This window comes from Vipera ursinii (assembly GCF_947247035.1).
Source record: "Vipera ursinii genome assembly, chromosome: 1".
NCBI classification, from domain to species: Eukaryota; Metazoa; Chordata; class Lepidosauria; order Squamata; family Viperidae; genus Vipera; species Vipera ursinii.
Window position 1 is genome coordinate 317,860,141 of NC_139512.1, and position 21,679 is coordinate 317,881,819.

Sequence of the window (21,679 nt, forward strand, 5' to 3'; positions counted from 1 at the left end):
TAAAAGAGCCGAGGTTGCCTACCCCTGCCCTAGCGGGTCGTGTCCCGAAATGCATCTGGATAACTGATTTTTTTTTCCCTTTAAGGTTGGAGAGGAGGGGAGAGGGCGTCGAACGTTACGTGATGTAATGACCTATTTTAGTGATTTTTGAACTTTGGCAACTTGGAACATACGCACATTATAAAATTGCCAATGTTGAAAAACACTGAGCTAGACTTTGGTTGATTGATTATGTGCCATCAACCCGTAGCGACCACATGGATAGACTTTGAACCCGTCTTTTCTCAAGGCTGGTAACGAGGTCTTGTGAGTCCAATTACTGGCTCCGGGCTGCAAAACTCCATACCGTTCGTAGAGTGTAGTAAAGCGTTAGAACTTGTAAATAAGGTTTACCGCTATCTTAACGATTGCGAGGACTTTTGCAACCTACCTTAGGTAGTGCCCTGCTCCTGCCCTTAAAGTTGATTCAGGGGAAAAAAAGAATTGGCTGCTTTTGCGGGCGGGGGGGCATGAACTTTACTGCCAAAGGAGCCAGTGCGACTGCAATAAAATCTAGCCTCGACTAAGGATCTTATTGTCAAACGACTATCTGCCAAGGAGAATCTGTCGAATGCGTGACGTTGTCTTTTAATTGTAACAAATTAAAGCGAGGCTGTTTCCGATGTAGGAGATCGGAAACTTCATTTCCGAAAATTCTGTCCGCCAAACAGGCAGAGGAATTCTACGCCGGAGAACAAAACCAAAATCCTTTATGGTACACATCCAGGCAAATAAGGTTTAATAAACCGAATAGTTCTGGGTAGTTCGCTAAAAGATCAACCTGGCCGGGACGATAAAAATTGCAGCCCAGCCACATCTGGGGACCAAGCTTGTGAAAGCCAGATCGCGTCTATAAAGTCTTACACGAAAACCAGCTGGGTAGTCTAAGCCAGCGTTTTCCAACCTTAGGAACTTGAAGATGCGTGGACTTCAACTCCCAGAATTCCCCAGCCAGCTATGCTGGCTGGGGAATTCTGGGAGTTGAAGTCCACGCATCTTCAAGTTCCTAAGGTTGGAAAACGCTGGTCTAAGCTTTCCGCTTCTTCATAGCGGTTTTTCCGGGTCAGGGTGCGCATGCTCCCGATTGGGGAGGACAGAACGAGACGCGATATGGCTGCGCTCTGAAGTGCGATTCTGGGTAAGTGCAGGCGGAAAACTTCATTGCTCCAAAGGAAAATATTATTACCGGAATATTCCTTCTGCATCCAAAAAGAGGATTGCTCTATAATATTTTAAAGTTATAAAAATATCCTCTCAACTCATTCTGTGCGTGATTTTAGCGGAGAGGGCGAAATTAATACAAAGTCAGTGGAGTCAATGATCTATGACTATAAACAGAAACCGTGCCTCCTGACTTCAGCTAAATAAAATGAGAAAGATGGCAGCGAAATGTATTTTTTGCAGATATAACCGCTATCATCTACAAAAGGTTGACTCAGCCTTCCATCCTTCCGAGGTAGGTAAAATGAGGACCCAGATTGTTGGGGGCAATTAAGCTGACTTTGTAATAATGCCGCTTGGGGGGGATGTGTGAAAGCCCTAAAAAGCAGGCATATACATTGAATGAAGGCTACTGCTAAGCTTGTAAGCTGCCCTGAGTCTTCGGAGAAGGGCGGGATATAAATGGAATTAAAATAAAATAAAAAATAAAATAAATAAAAATTATTTAAGGATAACCTATTATTTCAAATCTGCCTTTTAGGGTGCAATGAGTTTATCCTCTGCAATTGTCCTGTACAGCAATCTGTCAAACAGAAATATTACAAATATAAAATATATTTCCCCTGCTTATGCACTAATAATGCAATTCTTTATGAATGCATTCATTAACAATCCGGGCTGTTAGTTCCAGCTACCTATGTGTTCTATATCAAACTAAGAGAAAGGGGGAAGACTGATAGAGCTGAATAAAAGTAGTCTGATTGTGTGAAGATCATGAATATATGGAAGGAATTGAAGATGTAGATTTGCTTATGAACGAAAGGGTTAAGATGTATGTATTAACTCTAATGTACATTGTCTTATTTCTGTCTGCAGCAGAGAACAAGTAGTTATTCCTAATGGCAATATCAAACTTGATCCGCCCCTTTGGTTCCCTGCTGCTGTCTTCAAGTCCTCATTTTCCACAGGTATATTTACTTTGCTGTTTTGGCCATATGGATTATAAATCATACAGGACTCTGGATCTTCTTGTACTAGTGCTCTTCCTCCAAGCAAATATCTCTAACATCACTCACATATGAGCTCAAGGCAGCTATATAAACTGATAAGATAAAAAATGGGATTATTTTGCTTTTATTCTCTCTGAGTAGAATTACTTAGTAGATTTTACACCATCTTAATTATTTTTCCTGCCATATAAAGGCCTGAACTAAGCTTTAATTTTCAAGACACGGTCTTCGTTTACATGTGTGTTAATATTTCCAAACATTTGCAGATGCCTTTCCTCCTTCAATGTAAAATAAGTGCTCCTGATTTAAACACTTAAGTAGGGTGAACATCTTAATTTTATTTGGTTTTAATAATCAGGTATCTATTTTGAGGGACGCGGTGGCTCAGTGGGTTAGGACACTGAGCTTGTCGATCAGAAGGTCGGCAGTTTGGCGGGTCGAATCCCGAGTGCCGCGTAACAGAGTGAGCGCCTGTTACTCGTCTGCCAACCTAGCAGTTCGAAAGCACGTAAAAATGCAAGTAGAAAAATAGGGACCACTATGGTGGGAAGGTAAAAGTGTTCTGTGCGCCTTTGGCATTTAGTCATGCCGGCCACATGACCACGGAGACGTCCTCGGACAAGCGCTGGCTCTTCGGCTTTGAAACGGAAATGAGCACCAGCCCCTAGAGTTGGAAACGACTAGAATGCATGTGCGGGGGAACCTTTACCTTTACCTTTATCTATTTTGATTGTAACATTTTTAGTTTTGGATATTCTTATTACATGCTGTGAATTTTAGAGGAAGCAGCTTTGTTTTGCAGGAAATCTGCAAAAATGGCTTCATATTTAACATATAATAGAAAAATGTTTTAGAACTTTGCTGCTAAACTGTCGCTGTATTTCAACGTATATTTTCTAAAACATTATACAACAAAGATGAAAACTTTTGGTTCATGTTATATTCAGTTATGCCCCTGTAGTTAAAAATTTACCATTCATAATATCCTGTTTGCTTTGCTTGCCTTTACTAGATCCCTGCATCTTTCCGTGCTCTTTATCTTATTAGCCAATTTGGTGCATCCCGTGAAATCAGTACTTCTACCTCTGTGTTAGCTAGAGATCCTCTGTGGAAATGCAGGACAAAGTATACCATTAAGCCCATTCCCACAACAAAGACAGGAGGTCGAGATCACACAGGTATGTTCTGTCCCTGTAGGTTTTTTTCACTTCATCAGATGCAAAGGAGTGTCAGATTGTTGTAGAATTTAAACTGGGAGGAGGGAAAGGAGAAGCGGGCAAAAGTTACCGGTTGGATGGTTATGCTGATGCCAGTTACATTGGAACAAGTATTGTGTCAATTAATGATTATAATGTGTTAAAAATCCATTGTGTTTTTGAAACATTTTCAGATGTCTTGAAAATTCAATAATCTTTTGCTTGATTGCACTGGTGAAATTTCTTGTGTCCAAAATGAGCACTTTGATATCTAGAATGGAATGTCTAGAAGTTTGAAATGCTCAAGTATTACTTTGTTCCTATTTTAATTCTTGATGTCTTGAGTATTATTTTGTGCAAAGCATTGCTTGTTTGGTCCTACAATGAATTCAGAAGAGCACTGCAAATAATGGTATATATTACTTTAGAAGAAAATTACATGAAGGGGGGTCTCTTAACATGTATGTGAAGTTGATGGGATTTATGATAATGCTGGTGGTGTAAATATGGAGGAAAAATAGATATCTTGATTTGTTGCAGGGTCTTGTTTCTTGTTTGTCTCATTGCTATGCTATTTCTTGTTCCGTTGAGAATCTGCTGCAGGTTGGGTGGTTATCTGTATGTATGGATCTGTCATCCAATGTCTGACAAAATACACTCATTGTCAAATATTGGTTATAGCTTATTAATAATGTATGTACCTGTGAACTCTAGATAACAGCCAATGGAATTCCTGGGGAGATTGGTTTTTTAATAAATCCTCCATGAGAATTGATCCAGTTCTATTGATTTGTCTATTGATCTCATTAGGTAGATAGTTCATTCTGATTTAATTCTGTCAGTTCTGTCATACTATGGAGTCATATTTGTATGGCTGTGCCATTGATTTGCAGGTATATATTATGAGTGAGTTACAAAAACAAGTGGCAAGGTGTGCTGTGTGAACATGAGGGATAATGTTCTTGATGGCTTAAAATCCATGTTTGCGAGAGAGGTTGTGTGTAGTGCCACGGCATTCACAAAATGGTATGTTTAGAGTTCATATACTACAGCAGGGGCACCTTTTCACCCACTGTACCACTTTTAGGATATGGTAACATCGAAGTACCACCAGTTGCCTAGCAAGGTGTCAAAAACTTGACCAAAAAAAGGAAAAAAGTGATGAAGTACAGGTAGTCCTCGACTTACAACAGTTTGCTTGGTGACTGTTCGAAGTTACAATGGCACTGAAAAGAGTGCCCCCCAAGCCACAGCCGAGCAAGACACCTGCCTGCCTGGCGGCGCTCTTCCTCCTGTCTGAGGTTTTCATTGTTGTGAACATTTCTGTTGAGGATTGGCAGCAGGGGTGAGATGGGGGGAGTTTGGTTTTTATTCCCTGTCTGCTGGGTGATTGCAGCAGGTTTTGGTCACTTCACATGACCCTGGGACACTGTGACCATCATATTTATGAATCAGTTGCCAAGCATCTGAATGTAAATCACAAGATCCTGGAGATGCTGCAACATTCCAGCTGATCGGCGCTTCTTCTGGGCTCAGAAGCGCCAAGATCAGCACCGAGCTCCAGTTGGAGCCTGGCACTGATCCTGGCGCTTCCACTGAGCCTTGACAGCTCCGAAGAAGCACTGAACCTGGCGCTTTTGCTGAGCCCTGACAGCCCTGCAGCTCCAGCCATCTCTCACTCAGGCTTGTGCGGTGCTGCCACCGGTTCAGCTCATTCCCCTCCCCTGCTACCACTTTTCTAGGATGGTCACGTACCACCTGCCAGGTGCCAATGTACCACAGGTGGTATCCGTACCACTGGTTGAAAAGCCCTGTACTACAGTATTCTATGTTCTGTGAGCATTCATGTTCATTTATTTGAAGATTTAGATTTCATACTTCTAAAGCATACTAATGAGGACAGTTTATAGTTAACTATCACTTTATAATAAAAGAACTATATAAAATAGAAGATGATTCAGCTGATCAAATAATATTCAGCCACATGAAAACTGTTATCTATCTGGCAAAGCAAAAATAGTCTTTAACAATAGATAGGTTTTTAATTGAATTTATAATTTTATTTATTTTAATTAAAGGAGCTGTCCATCTCAGATGTCTCTACATGGCTTACAACAATTAAATATAAAAAAGAAATGCAATATGAAAAGGATATATGCTATAACAACCCCATAGAACACAATTAAGGCTAAGGTATAAAAACAGTAATCAACACTCAAGTACTGTACAGGCTCTGCTGCACACATGGATCTTAAAGCCCAGTGAGAAAGCCATATCTTCAAGGGCTTATGAAAGGCTGGTAGTGTCAGGGCAATCTGGGGGAATGATGTTCTAAAGGGTGAGTGCCATGAAGGAAGAGTTTTCTTCCTGGGCTGGCCAGATTGCATTCCCTATTAAATAGGACCTGAGCATGCCTCCCTTGCCAGAATTGATGGAATGGATAGTTGTAAGCAGGGAGAGGTAATCCCTGAAATAACTGGCCCCATTCCATGAAGGGCTGTAGAGGTCATCACCAGCACTTTGAATTGAACCCAGAAGCATATTATTTATGTACTTTGCCCTGAGTCACATGTTGATTATATAAATGAATATAATTATATTTTATGATTTTTATATTTGATCTTTATGTGTACCCAACCCGGTTAGTGACTGACCTTCCTTCCAATGATTTGATTGTTGAGCATGGACATGTGACAGAGAGACGATGCTGTGAAGATTACTGATTGCTGTTGTCTCATTCAGTTAATATTGTGCCAGCATTACTCTCATTCTGATGTGCATTGTTGTCAGGTGCATGAAATTTGATGTAAATGTGAACACTGGTCAGAAAGTGAATTGTTTATAACTCTCGTATTTGCAAATGGTTGCTAACCAAGCTCATTGATAAGCAAGGAACAGATATAAAACTTTTAAAATTATGCCTTGTAGGAAAGGTAATACCAAATAATATTTTGAGCTTTTTGTTTTATCTTTTTCTCCAGATTAACAAAAATTCAAAAGCAAGCATATTTTTTCCAACATAAAACAATAGACATTTTGGGCTTTATCTTTAGTCTCTGTAATTTATAATAAAAGTAGGGTTGCTAGAGATTTTTCTGAGATTAATTTTTAATCATTTTAATCATTTATTTGATATAACAGAGATTGGCAACATGATTTCCAGAAATCTTCATGGAATGCCATCTATAGGTTTTCCAAAAATTTCTTGTAAAATTGCCAAATTTTGTGAAATTGTTATATTCTTGCTTGAATATCTTATGAGAGCTCAGTGATTTCATACACTTTTGAAATTTTTATCATTATAAAAAGAAATCTTGCAGCTGGAATATAGTGTTTCAGTGCAATACATGATGGTTAAAAAGTGCTGTTTCCACCATAAGGTCGTATCCGCGTGCATGGAATTGGAGGAGGAAATAAACAATGCTACCGTATGATTGATTTCCAAAGACTGCGTTATCCAGATGCAGCACAGCCAAGTCCATTTGAGGAAAAAGTGCTTTTGGTCCGATATGATCCATGTAGGTAAGTAATAGTCAATTGAGTTGACAAGCAGATTGAAGGTTTGTTGAGTTTCAGTTTCATTTTAGTTTTGTAAATACTATTGCTTGACAGCAACAACCAAACATAAAGGAAGTATCTGTAGATTCAGAGCAACTTGATAGTCTTAAAAATACAATATTCAGAACTATTAGCATGGAAAAGCCCTGGAGAAAAGATAATCCCCTGAAAAGAACACTATCAAGATTGAGTTTGTTAAGTAACATTTGGAAAAATAACTGATCACTGTAAGGAACACAAACTACTGTAGAAAAACTAATGAAATAAAGCATTAGGAAATAATAGCTGGTGGAAGATGTGTAGTTTTAAAAACAGAGAAAGACCACTGGTTCACATCAAGAAGCGATTTTTCACTTTGTTGTCTAAATAGGTTATTCCATGGTTCATATCAAGATGCTATTTTTAGGAATATCTTTAGGAATGGAAATCAAAAGTCTTGATGTAACTGGGATTGGGTTGCAGCTCTCCCTCCAACATCTCACTGAGAAGCAAGCAATCTGCTTGATTAGCTCATAATGCTGATAGATTTTTATCTCTGAACAGTTGTACAAAAAATGTTTTGACATCTTTCTTGCCCAGCTGGTTTACTTTTTATTCTGAGTAAAGCTAATACACTAAACTGTTCACCTTTTATTGATTTTTTTCCCATTCCCTATGAAGAACAGGTCATATAGCTCTAGTAGCTGGAGAGAAGCGGAAACGCTGGATCATTGCAACTGAAAATATGGTGGCTGGTGACATTATCAAAACTTCAGGAAAAATAGAAAGGATGGCAGGTAAATATTTGAAATGCTACTTAAGCTACTAAAGATGTGAATGGCAAGGTTTCAAAATATATTACTTCCTCTAAAATGTTGTTAAGATACTCCCAATTTATGATTATCTTATATGGTAAACTAAAGCTAAGCAAAGAAGAATTTTGACATCACATTGCAAGCTGATTTTTATTAATATTGAAGGATTGGCTGTAGTCTACTTTTCTAAGGATGATGTTGTAGACCAGGGGTCTTCAAACTTGGCCCTTTTATGACTTGTGGACTTCAACTCCCAGAATTCCTCAGCCAGGGTGCCTGGCTGAGGATTTCTGGGAATTGAAGTCCACAAGTCATAAAAGGGCCAAGTTTGAAGACCCCTGTTGTAGACTAATAGAATCTGTGTGTGTGTGTGTGTGTGTGTGTGTGTGTGTGTAACTTAGGGTTGTGCGCTACAGTGATGCCATGTAGTTGTAACAGTCTTTTTGTAGTTTCTGACATGTTTAAAGTGTTATCCTTTTCATAGTTTGTGTTGGTTGTGCCTTATTAGGTTGTGTGTTCAGGCACTTTTTGATAAAACTTTCATGGTTTTGCACTTTTTTGAAGATGTTGTATAGTTATTTGTATAGGTTATCTATTTCCAACTTCTGGTGGTCTGGGTTGCTGTAGTGTGTTTGCCCTTGTCTGAATAATGTTCTTACACAGCACCTCTTACGAGAGGGTGGGTTACTACATTGGTAATGGAGCATTAATGTGAATAGTGTTTGATAGACTTGAATTTCTAATTTGCTATCATTTCCTCTGCTGATGAGCATATCCAGGAAAGATTGTGTGCTGTTGTTTTCTTTATCATTATATTCCTTTGAAGATGTTGTTGATTATCTCATGTATGTTCTCTGGGTGTTCCTTTTTTATTATGGCAAAGTATTGCCTAAATATTAGATCCATACTTTTGGTTTTGTGTACGAGAGTGCTGTAGTTTCTAAATGCTACATTATAGTCTCTGCTATGAATTTTGAGAATGGGGATCCTACTGGATTTCCTGAGAGTTGTTGGTATATTTATCTATCAAACTGAAAATACGTTGTGAGGCAAAGGTTGATGAGATCCACGAATCTGGGTATTTCAGCATTATTGTATTTGGCTAGGCCAGGGTGTTGTGTAATACTGCTGTAATGGATTCTTTGGCTAGTTCTGGATCTATGAATGAAGGTGATATATTGGGATTGTGTAATTTATTTATTAAATTTATATGCGCCCATAAGGCAACTCTGGAGAGCTTACAAATGATAAAAAGATAAATAAAAATAATTTTAAATTATGCACATTAAAATTCTAAAATATGCAAAAAAGCAGAACCAAAAAGAGGGATGGTGGTAAGATGAGGTCTTCTTATGGTGAGCAGCGCCTACGGGCCCCAGGCAAAAAAGCAAACTGGAATATCATTCTGGAATATCCTGCCACTGTTCTTTTGGGATTTGACATTTCTTGGTTAGGTTGTTAAGGGTTCTCTTGATCTGGTTATCCAGTTTCTGGATTTAATTGGAATTTAATTTAAATTCCAGTTTCTGGATTTAATTGGTGTTTATGGGATGTAGGTTTATTTGTCCTCCAGTAGTTCTTTAGCTTTCTATAAGTATCCATGATAACTCTGGTATGGCCTTTGCCTGTTGAGAAGATAATAGTTTAGGTCATTCTTTAGGTTTTTGAGTACTGCTCTGTCCTGCCTCAAAGTGCTGCTTTGAGTTGGTTCTGATTCTGTTTTCTTCTGGTCTGTAGTATGATGTCTGCCATGTTTTCTTACTCAGAAGAGAATATTTGTAGCTCAGAGTTGAACTGTGGAGTTCTTGCGGCTTTCTGACCTCGGTTATTTTCTTGCAGATGTTTCATTATCAAACTAGATAACATCATCAGTGCTAAATGTTTTCTTGGGTCTCTGTGGCAAGTCCTGTGGTTTTAAATGCTGCTTCCCAGACTGCAAAGAATTCTAACTGATTGACATCCTCTATGTCAGACATGTCAAACTCGCAACATCACGTGACATCGTGAGACGTATTTGGACTGTTTTGCCATTGCCGGCAACGGGGTGGGTGCGGCTTCTGGATGTTGCATCCGGCCGTGGGCTGGCAGTTTGACACCCCTGCTCTATGTTATAGTTGAGATATTTCTGGAGGATAATGGGTGGCTGGATGTGTTAGTTACCCACTTAGATATCTCTTTGCTTCTGGAGTTTAGCTTGACCAATTTGGTTTGGAGTTTTGTTTTCCTTTTGTCAACTTCTCTTAAGAGATGTAGTCTTGATAGTGGTTGTCAGGATCTTTCTGTGTTCTGGGAGAAAACTATATCCCCACCAGAACTGTATATAAACAGAGAACAAACTTACACTCACTTGCACTGATGATGTTACCTAGTTAAATAATGAAATGTCTGCACATAAAAACCAAACTCAGATTTGTAAACCAAATCAAAAAATATTTGAGAAGTATCGTGACTTTTTTTAAAAAAATTAAGCGATCCTGTTGTTTAAGCATCTTTCCTTAAAAGTGTGCACGAATGGATACATATTTGGATGCATCTCCTTGCTCCCTCTTCTGCCCTTCTGCTATTTAGCTCCTGCACGTGAGCTAAGTTCATTTCTTCCTCTCAATATTTCATTGCAGATATTTTATTTATTTTTCCCTGGTACACTACTTTTTTCTAGCCTGTCCCATTTATTTGTTATGTTCTGCATATACATGGAATGAAGTATGTAGTGGGATGCCCCAGGGCTCTGTTCTGGGCCCAGTGCTCTTCAACATCTTCATCAACGATTTGGATGAGGGGATAGATGGGGAACTCATCAAATTTGCAGATGACATCAAGCTGGCAGGAATAGCCAACACTCCAGAAGACAGGTTTAAGATAAAGCAGGATCTGGACAGACTCGAACACTGGGCGCTATCTAACAAAATGAAATTCAATGGTGAAAAAAGTAAGATTCTACATTTAGGCAAGAAAAACCAAATGCACAGGTATAGTATAGGTGGTACCTTGCTCATTATTAGTAACTGTAAAAGGGATCTCGGAGTCCTACTGGACAATCACTTAAATATGAGCCAGCAGTGTGCTGCAGCTGCCCAAAAAGCCAGCACAGTTCTAGGCTGCATTAACAGAGGGGTAGAATCAAGATCACGTGAAGTGTTAATATAAATTTACAATGCCTTGGTAAGGCCACACTAGGATGGAAGCAGTTCCTAGTAAGGTCGCCTTTTGCAATTGACTAATGGGGATTTTGTCAATGCCAATGGTGTTCAAGTGGTGCTGCAGTTGTTTTATTACTACTACTACTACTACTACTACTACTACTATATTCAATGTTCTTATTTTTTTTGTCTTTCAGTTTCTGCTAACGATGGGGATGCCTATCCAGTTGGAGCTCTACCACTTGGAACCCTCATAAATAACTTGGAGAGTCATCCTGGGAAAGGAGCACAGTATATCCGAGCAGCAGGTCAGGATCCGGTAGAAACCAGAAGCAGTTTGAAAGGATTGAAGCAAGTCTCATTAACTCATGGCTTAGATGCCTAATAAAAAAGTGATAAAAACCACACATTCCAGAATGAGATAGGAGAAACCCTTGACAGTAGATAGGCATGACCCTTCCTAAATCATTTTATTCAGTTAATGTGGAATGTTTACAGTCACCAAGTTACATTCAGCACTCATGCTAGTCATTCTAATTATGTTAATTAAATAGAGGGTGAAATATATTCAGCATTAGGTATTGTAGAACATGATCTTCAGAATGTGTTTCAGATTGTAAATCTATGCCAATGATAATGCTGGAAATGAAGTTATGTTTAATAGATGTTCAATGCATACAGCAAGAGTATTAATTTGATGCTACGCTCAGTCTAGTTTCAGACTATCATCCAAATGTATTCCTATTCAACACAATGGACTGACTACAAGAGTTTAAGTAATGACTCCAGCCTCAAATGCTAAGCGGTTGGTGCCTGATACTAATTTTGTATGATGGCTGCCAATGCAGCTTTAGGATATCACATCAGGCAAAACTGGCCTATAGCAGATCCCGGATTTTTGTTTCTATTGGAATAGGTTGGAAAAAAAAAGTAGTCTGGTGATTTCTCTGCTGGTCTTCAGTGTGGTGTTTAGTCAGAACATTGCAGTCTGGCTGATAATTTCTTTTTTAGGAACCTGTGGGGTATTACTGAGGAAAATGAATGGAACAGCCATTATACAGTTGCCTTCCAAGAGGCAAATACAGGTAAGCCCTTTAGAGTTTGGGAATATTAGTGAAGATAAAAAGCTAGGCTCTTTTGACACCTAGAATTGTCTTGATGGGGAACAGCATCATCTATTTTGCTTTTTTCATCAGTGCTTCCCTGCAAACAGTGCCTCTTTTGGCCTGACATTCCAACACATTTAGAAAAGTATCTAAGGGAACACCTGCTGCCGGCATCAACTCCCATCGTCCTGTGCACTCCCACAGGGAGGGCCTTCTCAGGGTACCACCAGTTAAGGAATGCCGGCGGATTATTCCCAGGGGAAGGGCGTTCTCTGTGGGCGCGCCGGCCCTATGGAACCAACTTCCCACGGAACTCAGGACTGCCCCCGACCTTCGCTCATTTCGCCGGGACTTGAAAACCTGGTTCTTCGAGCTGTTTGGCCCAGACTGAGGGGTTTTAATTTAATTTAATTGGGATTTAGTTTAACTTCAGGGACTGTAATTTAATTAATAGTTTTAACTGATTTTAATTTTGTATGCTATGTATTTTAATTTTCCCTGTAAACCGCCCTGAGTCCTATGGGAATAGGGCGGTATATACATTTAAATAATAAATAAATAATAAAAGTGATTGGGGGGGCGCTTGGGTTATCCTGCAGTGTTGCTTGAATCACATGTGTGTGTGTGTGTGAACGTGTGTGTAATATATATATATATATATATATATATATATATATATATATATATATATATATATATTTCAAATGTTAACTATTTAGATTACCTTGCTAGGCCCCAAACATGGGGCAAATCTTTATTTCCTGTTTTCAGCCTATGTTGAAGGCTATCAAACAGGCAGTAGTCACGGACAATTCATATATTTGTGTAAATTACTAACAAAGAATTAAAGGGAAACTGAGATGCATTTCTGACTCCTTAGTCGTCCTCAGTCAGCTATACCCTTCTGAGATTCGAACCTGGGCTGATTGCATACAGGCTGATTGCATACAGGTGTGACTACTGCCTGTTTGATAGCCTTCAAGATAGGCTGAAAACAGGAAATAAAGATTTGCCCCATGTTTGGGGCCTAGCAAGGTAATCTAAATAGTTAACATTTGAAACATATCTTCCCTTGCAGAAAAAAGCTAACAGAGCGAGAGGGACCTTGTGGCTTAGAGGCAAATAACACTGCCTTGTATGCAATCAGCCCAGGTTCGAATCTCAGAAGGGTATAGCTGACTGAGGACAACTAAGGAGTCAGAAATGCATCTCAGTTTCCCTTTAATTCTTTGTTAGTAATTTACACAAATATATAAATTGTCCAGTTGACTACTGCGTGTTTGATAGCCTTCAAGATAGGCTGAAAACAGGAAATAAAGATTTGCCCCATGTTTGGGGCCTAGCAAGGTAATCTAAATAGTTAACATTTGAAACATATCTTCCCTTGCAGAAAAAAGCTAACAGAGCGAGAGGGACCTTGTGGCTTAGAGGCAAATAACACTGCCTTGTATGCAATCAGCCCAGGTTCGAATCTCAGAAGGGTATAGCTGACTGAGGACGACTAAGGAGTCAGAAATGCATCTCAGTTTCCCTTTAATTCTTTGTTAGTAATTTACATATACATATATATAATATATATATATATATATATATATATATATATATATATATATATATATATATATATATATATATATATATATATATATATATATATATATAGTTGTTGTTGTTAGCTGCGAAGTCGTGTCCGACTCATCGCGACCCTATGGACAACGTTCCTCCAGGCCTTCCTGTCTTCCACCATCTTCTGGAGTCCATTTAAGCTCACGCCTACTGCTTCAGTGACTCCATCCAGCCACCTCATTCTCTGTCGTCCCCTTCTTCTATTGCCCTCGATCTTTCCAGCATTAGGCTCTTCTCCAGTGAATCCTTCTTTCTCATTAGGTGGCCAAAGTATTTGAGTTTTAGCTTCAGGATCTGGCCATCTAAAGAGCAGTCAGGATTGATCTCCTCTAGGACTGACCGGTTTGATCGCCTTGCAGTCCAAGGCACTCGCAGGAGTCTTCTCCAGCACCACAGTTCAAAGGCCTCAATTCTTTGGCGCTCAGCCTTTCTTATGGTCCAACTTTCACTGCCATACATTGCAACTGGGAAGACCATAGCCTTGACTATACGCACTTTTGTCGACAGGGTGATGTCTCTGCGTTTTAGTGTGCTGTCTAGATTTGCCATGGCTTTCCTTCCCAGGAGCAAGCGTCTTTTAATTTCTTGGCTACAGTCCCCATCTGCAGTGATCTTGGAGCCCAGGAAAACAAAATCTGTCACTACCTCCATTTCTTCCCCATCTATTTGCCAGGAATTGAGAGGGCCAGATGCCATGATCTTGGTTTTCTTAATGTTAAGTTTCAACCCAACTTTTGCACTCTCCTTCTTCACCCGCAACAAGAGGCTCTTTAGTTCTTCTTCACTTTCTGCCATTAGAGTGGTATCATCTGCATATCTTAGGTTGTTGATATTTCTTCCGGCAATCTTAATTCCAACTTTTGATTCATCTAGCCCTGCCTTTCTCATGATGTGCTCTTCATATAAGTTAAATAGGCAGGGCGACAGTATACAGCCTTGCCGGACTCCTTTCCCAATTTTGAACCAATCAGTGGTTCCGTGTCCAGTTCTCACTGTTGCTTCTTGACCCGCATATAGGTTTCTCAAGAGACAAATAAGATGGTCTGGTACTCCCATCTCTTTAAGAACTTGCCACAGTTTGTTATGATCCACACAATCAAAGGCTTTAGCATAGTCAATGAAGCAGAAGTAGATGTTTTTCTGGAACTCCCTAGCTTTCTCCATGATCCAGCGTATGTTGGCAATTTGATCTCTAGTTCCTCTGCCTCTTTGAAATCCTGCCTGTACTTCTGGTAGTTCTCGATCTACATACTGCTGAAGTCTAGCTTGTAGGATTTTAAGCATGACTTTACTAGCATGAGAAATGAGTGCAATGGTGCGATAGTTTGAACATTCTTTGGCACTGCCTTTCTTTGGAATTGGAATGTAAACTGATCTTTTCCAATCCTGTGGCCACTGTTGAGTTTTCCAAATTTGCTGGCAAATTGAGTGTAGCACTTTTACTGCACTGTCTTTTAAGATTTTGAATAGCTCAGCTGGAATACTGTCACCTCCACTAGCTTTGTTGTTGCTCAGCTTTTCTAAGGCCCACTTCACTTCACATTCTAGGATGTCTGGCTCGAGGTCAGTGACCACCTCATTGTGATTATCAGGGACGTTAAGCTCATTCTTGTATAGTTCTTCTGTGTAATTTTGCCACCTCTTCTTAATCTCTTCTGCCTCTGTTAGGTCCCTGCCATTTTGGTCCTTTATCATGCCCATTTTTGCATGGAATGTTCCCTTCATCTCTTCAATTTTCTTGAAAAGATCTCTGGTCCTCCCTATTCTATTGTTTTCTTCTATTTCTTTGCACTGTTCATTTAAGAAGGCATTCTTATCTCTTCTAGCTATTCTCTGGAATTCTGCATTCAATTGGGCATATCTATGTTTTTCTCCCTTGCCTTTCGCTTTCCTCCTTTCCTCAGCTATTTGCAAAGCTTCCTTAGACAGCCATTTTGCTTTCTTGCATTTCTTTTTCTTTGGGATGGTTTTGGTTGCTACCTGTTGTACAATGTCGCGAACCTCTGTCCATAGTTCTTCAGGCACTCTGTCTATCAGATCTAATTCCTTAAATCTATTTGTCACCTCTACTGTATATTCAACAGGGATATGATTTAATTCATACCTGAGTGGCCTAGTGCTTTTCCCTACTTTCTTCAGTTTAAGCCTAAACTTTGCAAGGAGAAGCTCATGGTCTGAGCCACAGTCAGCTCCTGGTCTTGTTTTTACCGACTGTATAGAGCTTCTCCATCTTTGGCTGCAGAGCATATAGTCAATCTGATTTCTGTGTTGACCGTCTGGTGATGTCCATGTGTAGAGCCGTCTCTTGGGTTGTTGGAAAAGAGTGTTTGCTATGACCATTGTATTCTCTTGACAAAATTCTATCAGCCTGTGCCCTGCTTCATTTTGTACTCCAAGGCCAAACTTGCCTGTTATTCCAGTTATCTTTTGGCTTCCTACTTTAGCATTCCAATCCCCCATGATGATAAGGACATCATTTTTTGGTGTTACTTCTATAAGGTGCTGTAGGGCTTCATAGAACCGGTCAATTTCATCCTCTTCAGCACTGGTGGTTGGGGCATAGACTTGGACTACTGTGATATTGAATGGTTTCCCTTGGATTCGAACTGAGATCATTCTGTCATTTTGAGGATTGTATCCCAGTATTGATTTTCCTACTCTTTTATTGACTATGAAGGCTACTCCATTTCTTCTGAGGGATTCTTGCCCGCAGTAGTATACCTGATGGTCATCTGAATTAAATTCACCCATTCCTGTCCATTTTAGTTCGCTAATACCTAAGATGTCGATGTTCAGTCTTGACATCTCTTGTTTGACCACGTACAGCTTTCCTTGATTCATGGATCTTACATTCCAGGTTCCTATGGAGAAAAAATCTTTACATCATCGGACTTTCCTTTCACCACCAGACACATCCACAGCTGAGCGTCCTTTCGGCTTTGGCCCAGTCGCTTCATTCTTTCTGGCGCTACTAGTACTAGCCCTCTGCTCTTCCCCAGTAGCATATTGGACGCCTTCCGACCTGAGGGGCTCATCTTCCAGCATCATATCGTTTTGCCTTTTGGTACTGTCCATAGGGTTTTCATGGCAAAGATACTGGAGTGGGTTGCCATTTCCTTCTCCAGTGGATCACGTTTTGTCAGAACTCTCAGCTATGACCTGTCCGTCTTGGGTGGCCCTGCACGGCATAGCTCATAGCTTCATTGAATTACGCAAGCCCCTTCGCCACGACAAGGCAGTAATCCATGAAGGGGATATATATATATGTATATATATATATATGTATATATATGTATATATATGTGTGTATATATATATATATATATATATATATATATATATATATATATATATATATATATATATATATATATATATATATATATATACAGTGTGTGTATACACACACACACACATATATACAGTATATATATTTTCCTTGCTAAGATTAAGAATGTGAATCCCAGGCATATTAAAATTAACAAACTAAATGAACACTGGGATGCAATAAGAAAAACTAAAACAGTTTTTATTGCTAAAAGATCAAGTTTTCGTTGGCTAACTGCCAACGTCGTCAGGATGGAAACGCTTGGGTAGGGAGATTGCATTTATACTGTTGGTGTCTGCACTCTGCTCATGGAGCGCGTCACCGATCTGTTTGTTGAGGTCGGCCATATTGAGTTGTCACGCATCCGTTTTGGGGGGATGTAGTTGTCTCTGGGTATCTGTTGTCAAAAGTGAATTGCTGATAGTTCCATGTGTTGTAGCCATAGCTCTAGTCAGGACCCAGATTGTTGGGGGCAATTAAGCTGACTTTGTAATAATGCCGCTTGGGGTGTGTGTGAAAGCCCTAATAAGCAGGCATATACATGGAATGAAGGCTACTGCTAAGCTTGTAAGCTGCCCTGAGTCTTCGGAGAAGGGCGGGATATAAATGCAATAAAAATAAAAATAAATAAAATTGCCCATGTTCTCATACCAGAGGTCCTAAATGGTTGTTGCTCTTCTTCCCTGTATTCTATATTGCAGGGTGGTTGTGTGTTGGTGCAATCTTGATTTTAATACAATGAGGCGCTCTGTGAACGCTTGCGCCGTTTGCCTTCATATTGCGCACGTCATTCCTCTTCCCAATTCCTTAGTGCCTGGTATGCAGGGGGGAGGTCTGTGTGCCGGTTGATAGAGGAGTGGTTTGAAAACCAAGCTTCCTTAAACAAGCAGCCGCTTTCAGTGTTGTCACTGGCAATTGCCTCAGTCCCTGTTAGATTAAAAACGTGGTTATGTGTAGCCATGTGTGCCCACACCTGTGAAAGTTCTTGTCTTCTAATAGCTCGCAGTTGTGACTACCACCTGTGGACGGCCTGAGTTTGGGCTGATACAGGCAAAAAGATTTGACCCGTATTTGGGCTGGCAAGGTGTTCAAAATACTCAAGACATATCTCCCCTGCCTCTTCCCTCCCCGATGCAGCTGACAAAACGAGAAAGAGCCTGTGGCCTAGAGGTTAAAACAACTGCCTAATGTGCAGTCAGCCCAGGTTCGAATCTCAGAAGGGTGTGGCTGACTGATGAGAACAAATAAGTTTGAAATAGCTATATCAGTCTCCATTTGTTAGCAATCCAATTCTTTGTTAGCAATCCAAAAATATATATGTTTATATTATATAAACAGCGCAAGCATTCACAAAGTACCTCATTGTATCAAATCCAAGATTGCACCAACACACAACCACCCTGCAATGTTGAACACAGAGAAGAAGAGCAACAACCATTTAAGACCCCTGGCATGAGAACACGGGCAATGACCAGAGCTATGGCTACAACACATGGAACTATCAGCAATTCACTTTTAACAACAGAGACAAATACATCCCCCCAAAACGGATGCGCGACAACTCAAAGAAATACGGCAGACCTCAACAAACAGATTGGTGACGCACTCCATGAGCAGAGTGCAGACACCAACAGTATAAATGCAATCTCCCCACCCCAGCATCTCCATCCTGACGACAGTTGGCAGTTAGCCAACGAAAGCTTGATTTTTTGGCAATAAAAACTCTGTTTTTTAAATTCCATCCCAGTATTCGTTTGTTTGTTAATTTTAACATGCCTGGGATTCGCATTTTTAATCTTATCAAGGAATATGTGTGTGTGTGTGTGTGTGTGTGTGTGTGTGTGTGTGTGTGTATGTGTATGTATATATGATATGTGTGTGTGTGTGTGTGTGTGTGTGTGTGTAGGGACACAGTGGGTCAGTGGGTTAGGACACCGAGCTTGTCGATCAGAAGGTCGGCAGTTTGGCGGGTCGAATCCCGAGTGCCGCGTAACAGTGAGTGCCTGTTACTCATCCCAGCTTCTGCCAACCTAGCAGTTCGAAAGCATGTAAAAATGCAAGTAGAAAAATAAGGACCACTACGGTGGGAAGGTAACAGCGTTCCGTGCGCCTTTGGCATCTAGTCATGCCGGCCACATGACCACGGAGACGTCCTCGGATAAGCTCTGGCTATATAAACAAGTTACCAGGTTTCTTCTCACAGGGAGGATGGGTTAGAAGTGGATAGTACAGCTGGAGTGGTCCTCAATGCAGTCTTCCTCACTTTCTCTCCCATGAACCTAAACATTTAAAAGCTATTGAAAGCACAAAGAATAGAATAATTGTGTCTGGTGCCTACAAATATCTGGAATATTCCGCTTTTTCTTACAGGTATTGGAAACATGCATGGCTACAGTGGGAAGAGTTTCCAATGTTGAACACAACCAACGAAATCTTGGGAAAGCTGGTCGGAACCGGTGGCTAGGAAAGCGACCAAACAGTGGTTTATGGCAGCGGAAAGGGGGATGGGCTGGACGCAAGATCAGGCCCCTCCCAGCGATAAAAAGTTATGTGAACCTGCCAGTGCCAGCTGCACAGGGCTGACATTAGTAGTTCTTTAGAATTCTGTTAAATAAAGTGTATCTCCACCTGCAAACTTGGCAAAGCTGCTGTTTTTCTTTTCTTTTTGCTATTAGCGAAATTTCTTGAGAAAACAGCTTATTTGGTATGAAGCTGATACAGTTACAGTCCAGCCTTATATAGAATTAGTGAGTTGTTGAGAAACAATTTAACTCTACTACTACACAAAAAAAGTTTCTGAATGTTGTAATATAGAACTGATTTCCCTTGTTTTATAGTCCATTTTAGAAAAAAAAATTGTTTATGGTTTTTTGTATTATCTCATTAAACTGGCTATACATTGTCAAACTCACAAAGAAAATAACTGTCAATAATTTGAATACAGACATAACACCAAGTATATTTTATATAGAATAACAAAACAAAATAATAAAGTTGGAAGGGACCTTGGAGGTCTTCTAGTCCATCCCCCTGCTCAAGCAGGAAACCCTTATACCATTTTAGACAATGATTGTCCAATCTCTTCTTCAAAATCTCCATTAGCACCCACAAGAGGGATCTTCAAACTTGGCCCTTTTATGACTTGTGGACTTGTGGACTTCAACTCTTAGAATTCCTAAGCCAGCGTGCCTGGCTGAGGAATTCTGGGAGTTGAAGTCCACAAGTCATAAAAGGGCCAAGTTTGAAGACCCCTGACCCACAACTTCTGGAGGCAAGTCATACCACTGATTAATTTAACTGTCAGGAAATTTCTCCTTAGTTCTAGGATGGTTGCTTCTTGTTCTGTGCTCTGGAGAACAGCTTGATTCCCTCTTCTTTGTGGCAACCTCTTAGATATTGGAACACTGCTATGTCACCTCTAGTCTTTGTTATTAAACTACTAGGCATACCCAACTCCTGCAACATATAAGCAATAACTCTCCCTACTTAGCTAGTGGACTTAGTGTTTCTGAAATAATGCTTCCTACTACAACTTTTCAGCAAACTGATCCTAATCAATAGTTTCCTTTAAACTAGAATTATGTGGTAGCATTTTCAGAACAGAAAATAAGAAAGGTAGACACCGTTATATCTCATTTTGTAAATTAAGAATTAAAATAATGAACTTACTGTATATGAGCCAGCATTTTAAATTTGTATGCCCAACTGTCAATGACTAACTGAATGGATATCCAATTTTTCCAGCCAGTGTGTCCTCGTAGTTGTAATCCAGCTAGACAGAAGGACATTTGGTTGAGAAAAGCTGTCCCAGAGCATTGTTGGAAATTTAAAATGTTAGATTCTGCTGTGTATTGTTTGCTACCATTAATGGGTGAGCTCATCAGAGCCCACCTGTGGAATAGGAGCAATGGAGGATACTTTTTCTAGAGTACTTTTGGATTGCCAGCTGGCTTTCTGTATTTCTACAGTATTACCCAACATTGTATTGTTTAATCAGCAGTGACATTGTCACAACACATTGATATACTACAATACAGTGTAGAACAGTTTCCTGAAAATGGTCCCCTCCAGAAGTGTTAAACTACAAGCCCCATCTTCTGCAAGCAGCTTCCCATCATTCTAGAACAGCCTGGTTTCAAATCTTACATGCATAAGAGTTGTCTCAATACCTATGTATTCCTATCTTGTGTTTGCAACAATGTATTGGCTGAATTAGTGTTTTGCAAGTTTTTGAAGCTTTTGAAAATCGGGTGCAAAATTTAAATATTTCAATAATTACAGCAAATTATGTTTTAATACAGCCAGGTGGCAGTACCCAGATGATAGTGGCTGATTTAAAAAATAAGCAGGGTTAGATCTGGCTTGTGCTTGACACAAAACCACCAGGGAATATCAGGTCTAGACTGGAATGTTGAAAAGCATCTAGAACAGACATGTCAAACACAAGGCCCGGGGGCCAAAACCGGCCCGCAAAGTGGTTTCATGCGGCCCGCGAAGCCATCCTGGAAACAGTGAGGGAACGGCCCCCACTGCCTTGGCCCTGGCCCAGAGACCCTCCTCCTGCCAGAGACCCTCAGATCTGTCCCACTCCTGCCCAGGCCCCTATAGGCACCCTTGATGCGAATGATGTAGAGCTGGCCATGCCCACCCAGTAGGCTATACGCATTTTAGCCACGCCCACCCAGTAGGCCATGCCCACCTAGTAGGCCACACCCACCCGG

General features: G+C 40.2%; 2 protein-coding genes across 3 annotated transcripts in view; one reads left to right on the forward strand and one right to left on the reverse strand.

Moving 5' to 3' along the window:
- LOC310646835 (phosphofurin acidic cluster sorting protein 2-like) overlaps nucleotides 1-21,679 on the reverse strand; it is a 290,543-nt gene that overhangs the window by 64,115 nt on the left and 204,749 nt on the right. The gene's annotated exons all lie outside the window — the stretch shown is intronic.
- On the forward strand, nucleotides 280-20,029 carry MRPL2 (mitochondrial ribosomal protein L2). Of its 2 annotated transcripts, none has more exons than XM_083352069.1 (8): nucleotides 280-301; nucleotides 2,077-2,168; nucleotides 3,223-3,388; nucleotides 6,787-6,928; nucleotides 7,625-7,740; nucleotides 11,096-11,206; nucleotides 11,910-11,983; nucleotides 19,329-20,029. In XM_083352069.1, the coding sequence occupies exons 2-8, from the start codon at nucleotides 2,100-2,102 to the stop codon at nucleotides 19,539-19,541; spliced, it is 891 nt and encodes a 296-aa protein (XP_083208195.1). In that variant the 5' UTR covers nucleotides 280-301; nucleotides 2,077-2,099; the 3' UTR covers nucleotides 19,542-20,029. The 2 variants fall into 2 exon arrangements, with proteins under 2 accessions (XP_083208195.1, XP_083208194.1); XM_083352068.1 differs by lacking the exon at nucleotides 280-301 and adding an exon at nucleotides 1,075-1,177 and having other exon boundaries at nucleotides 19,329-20,028.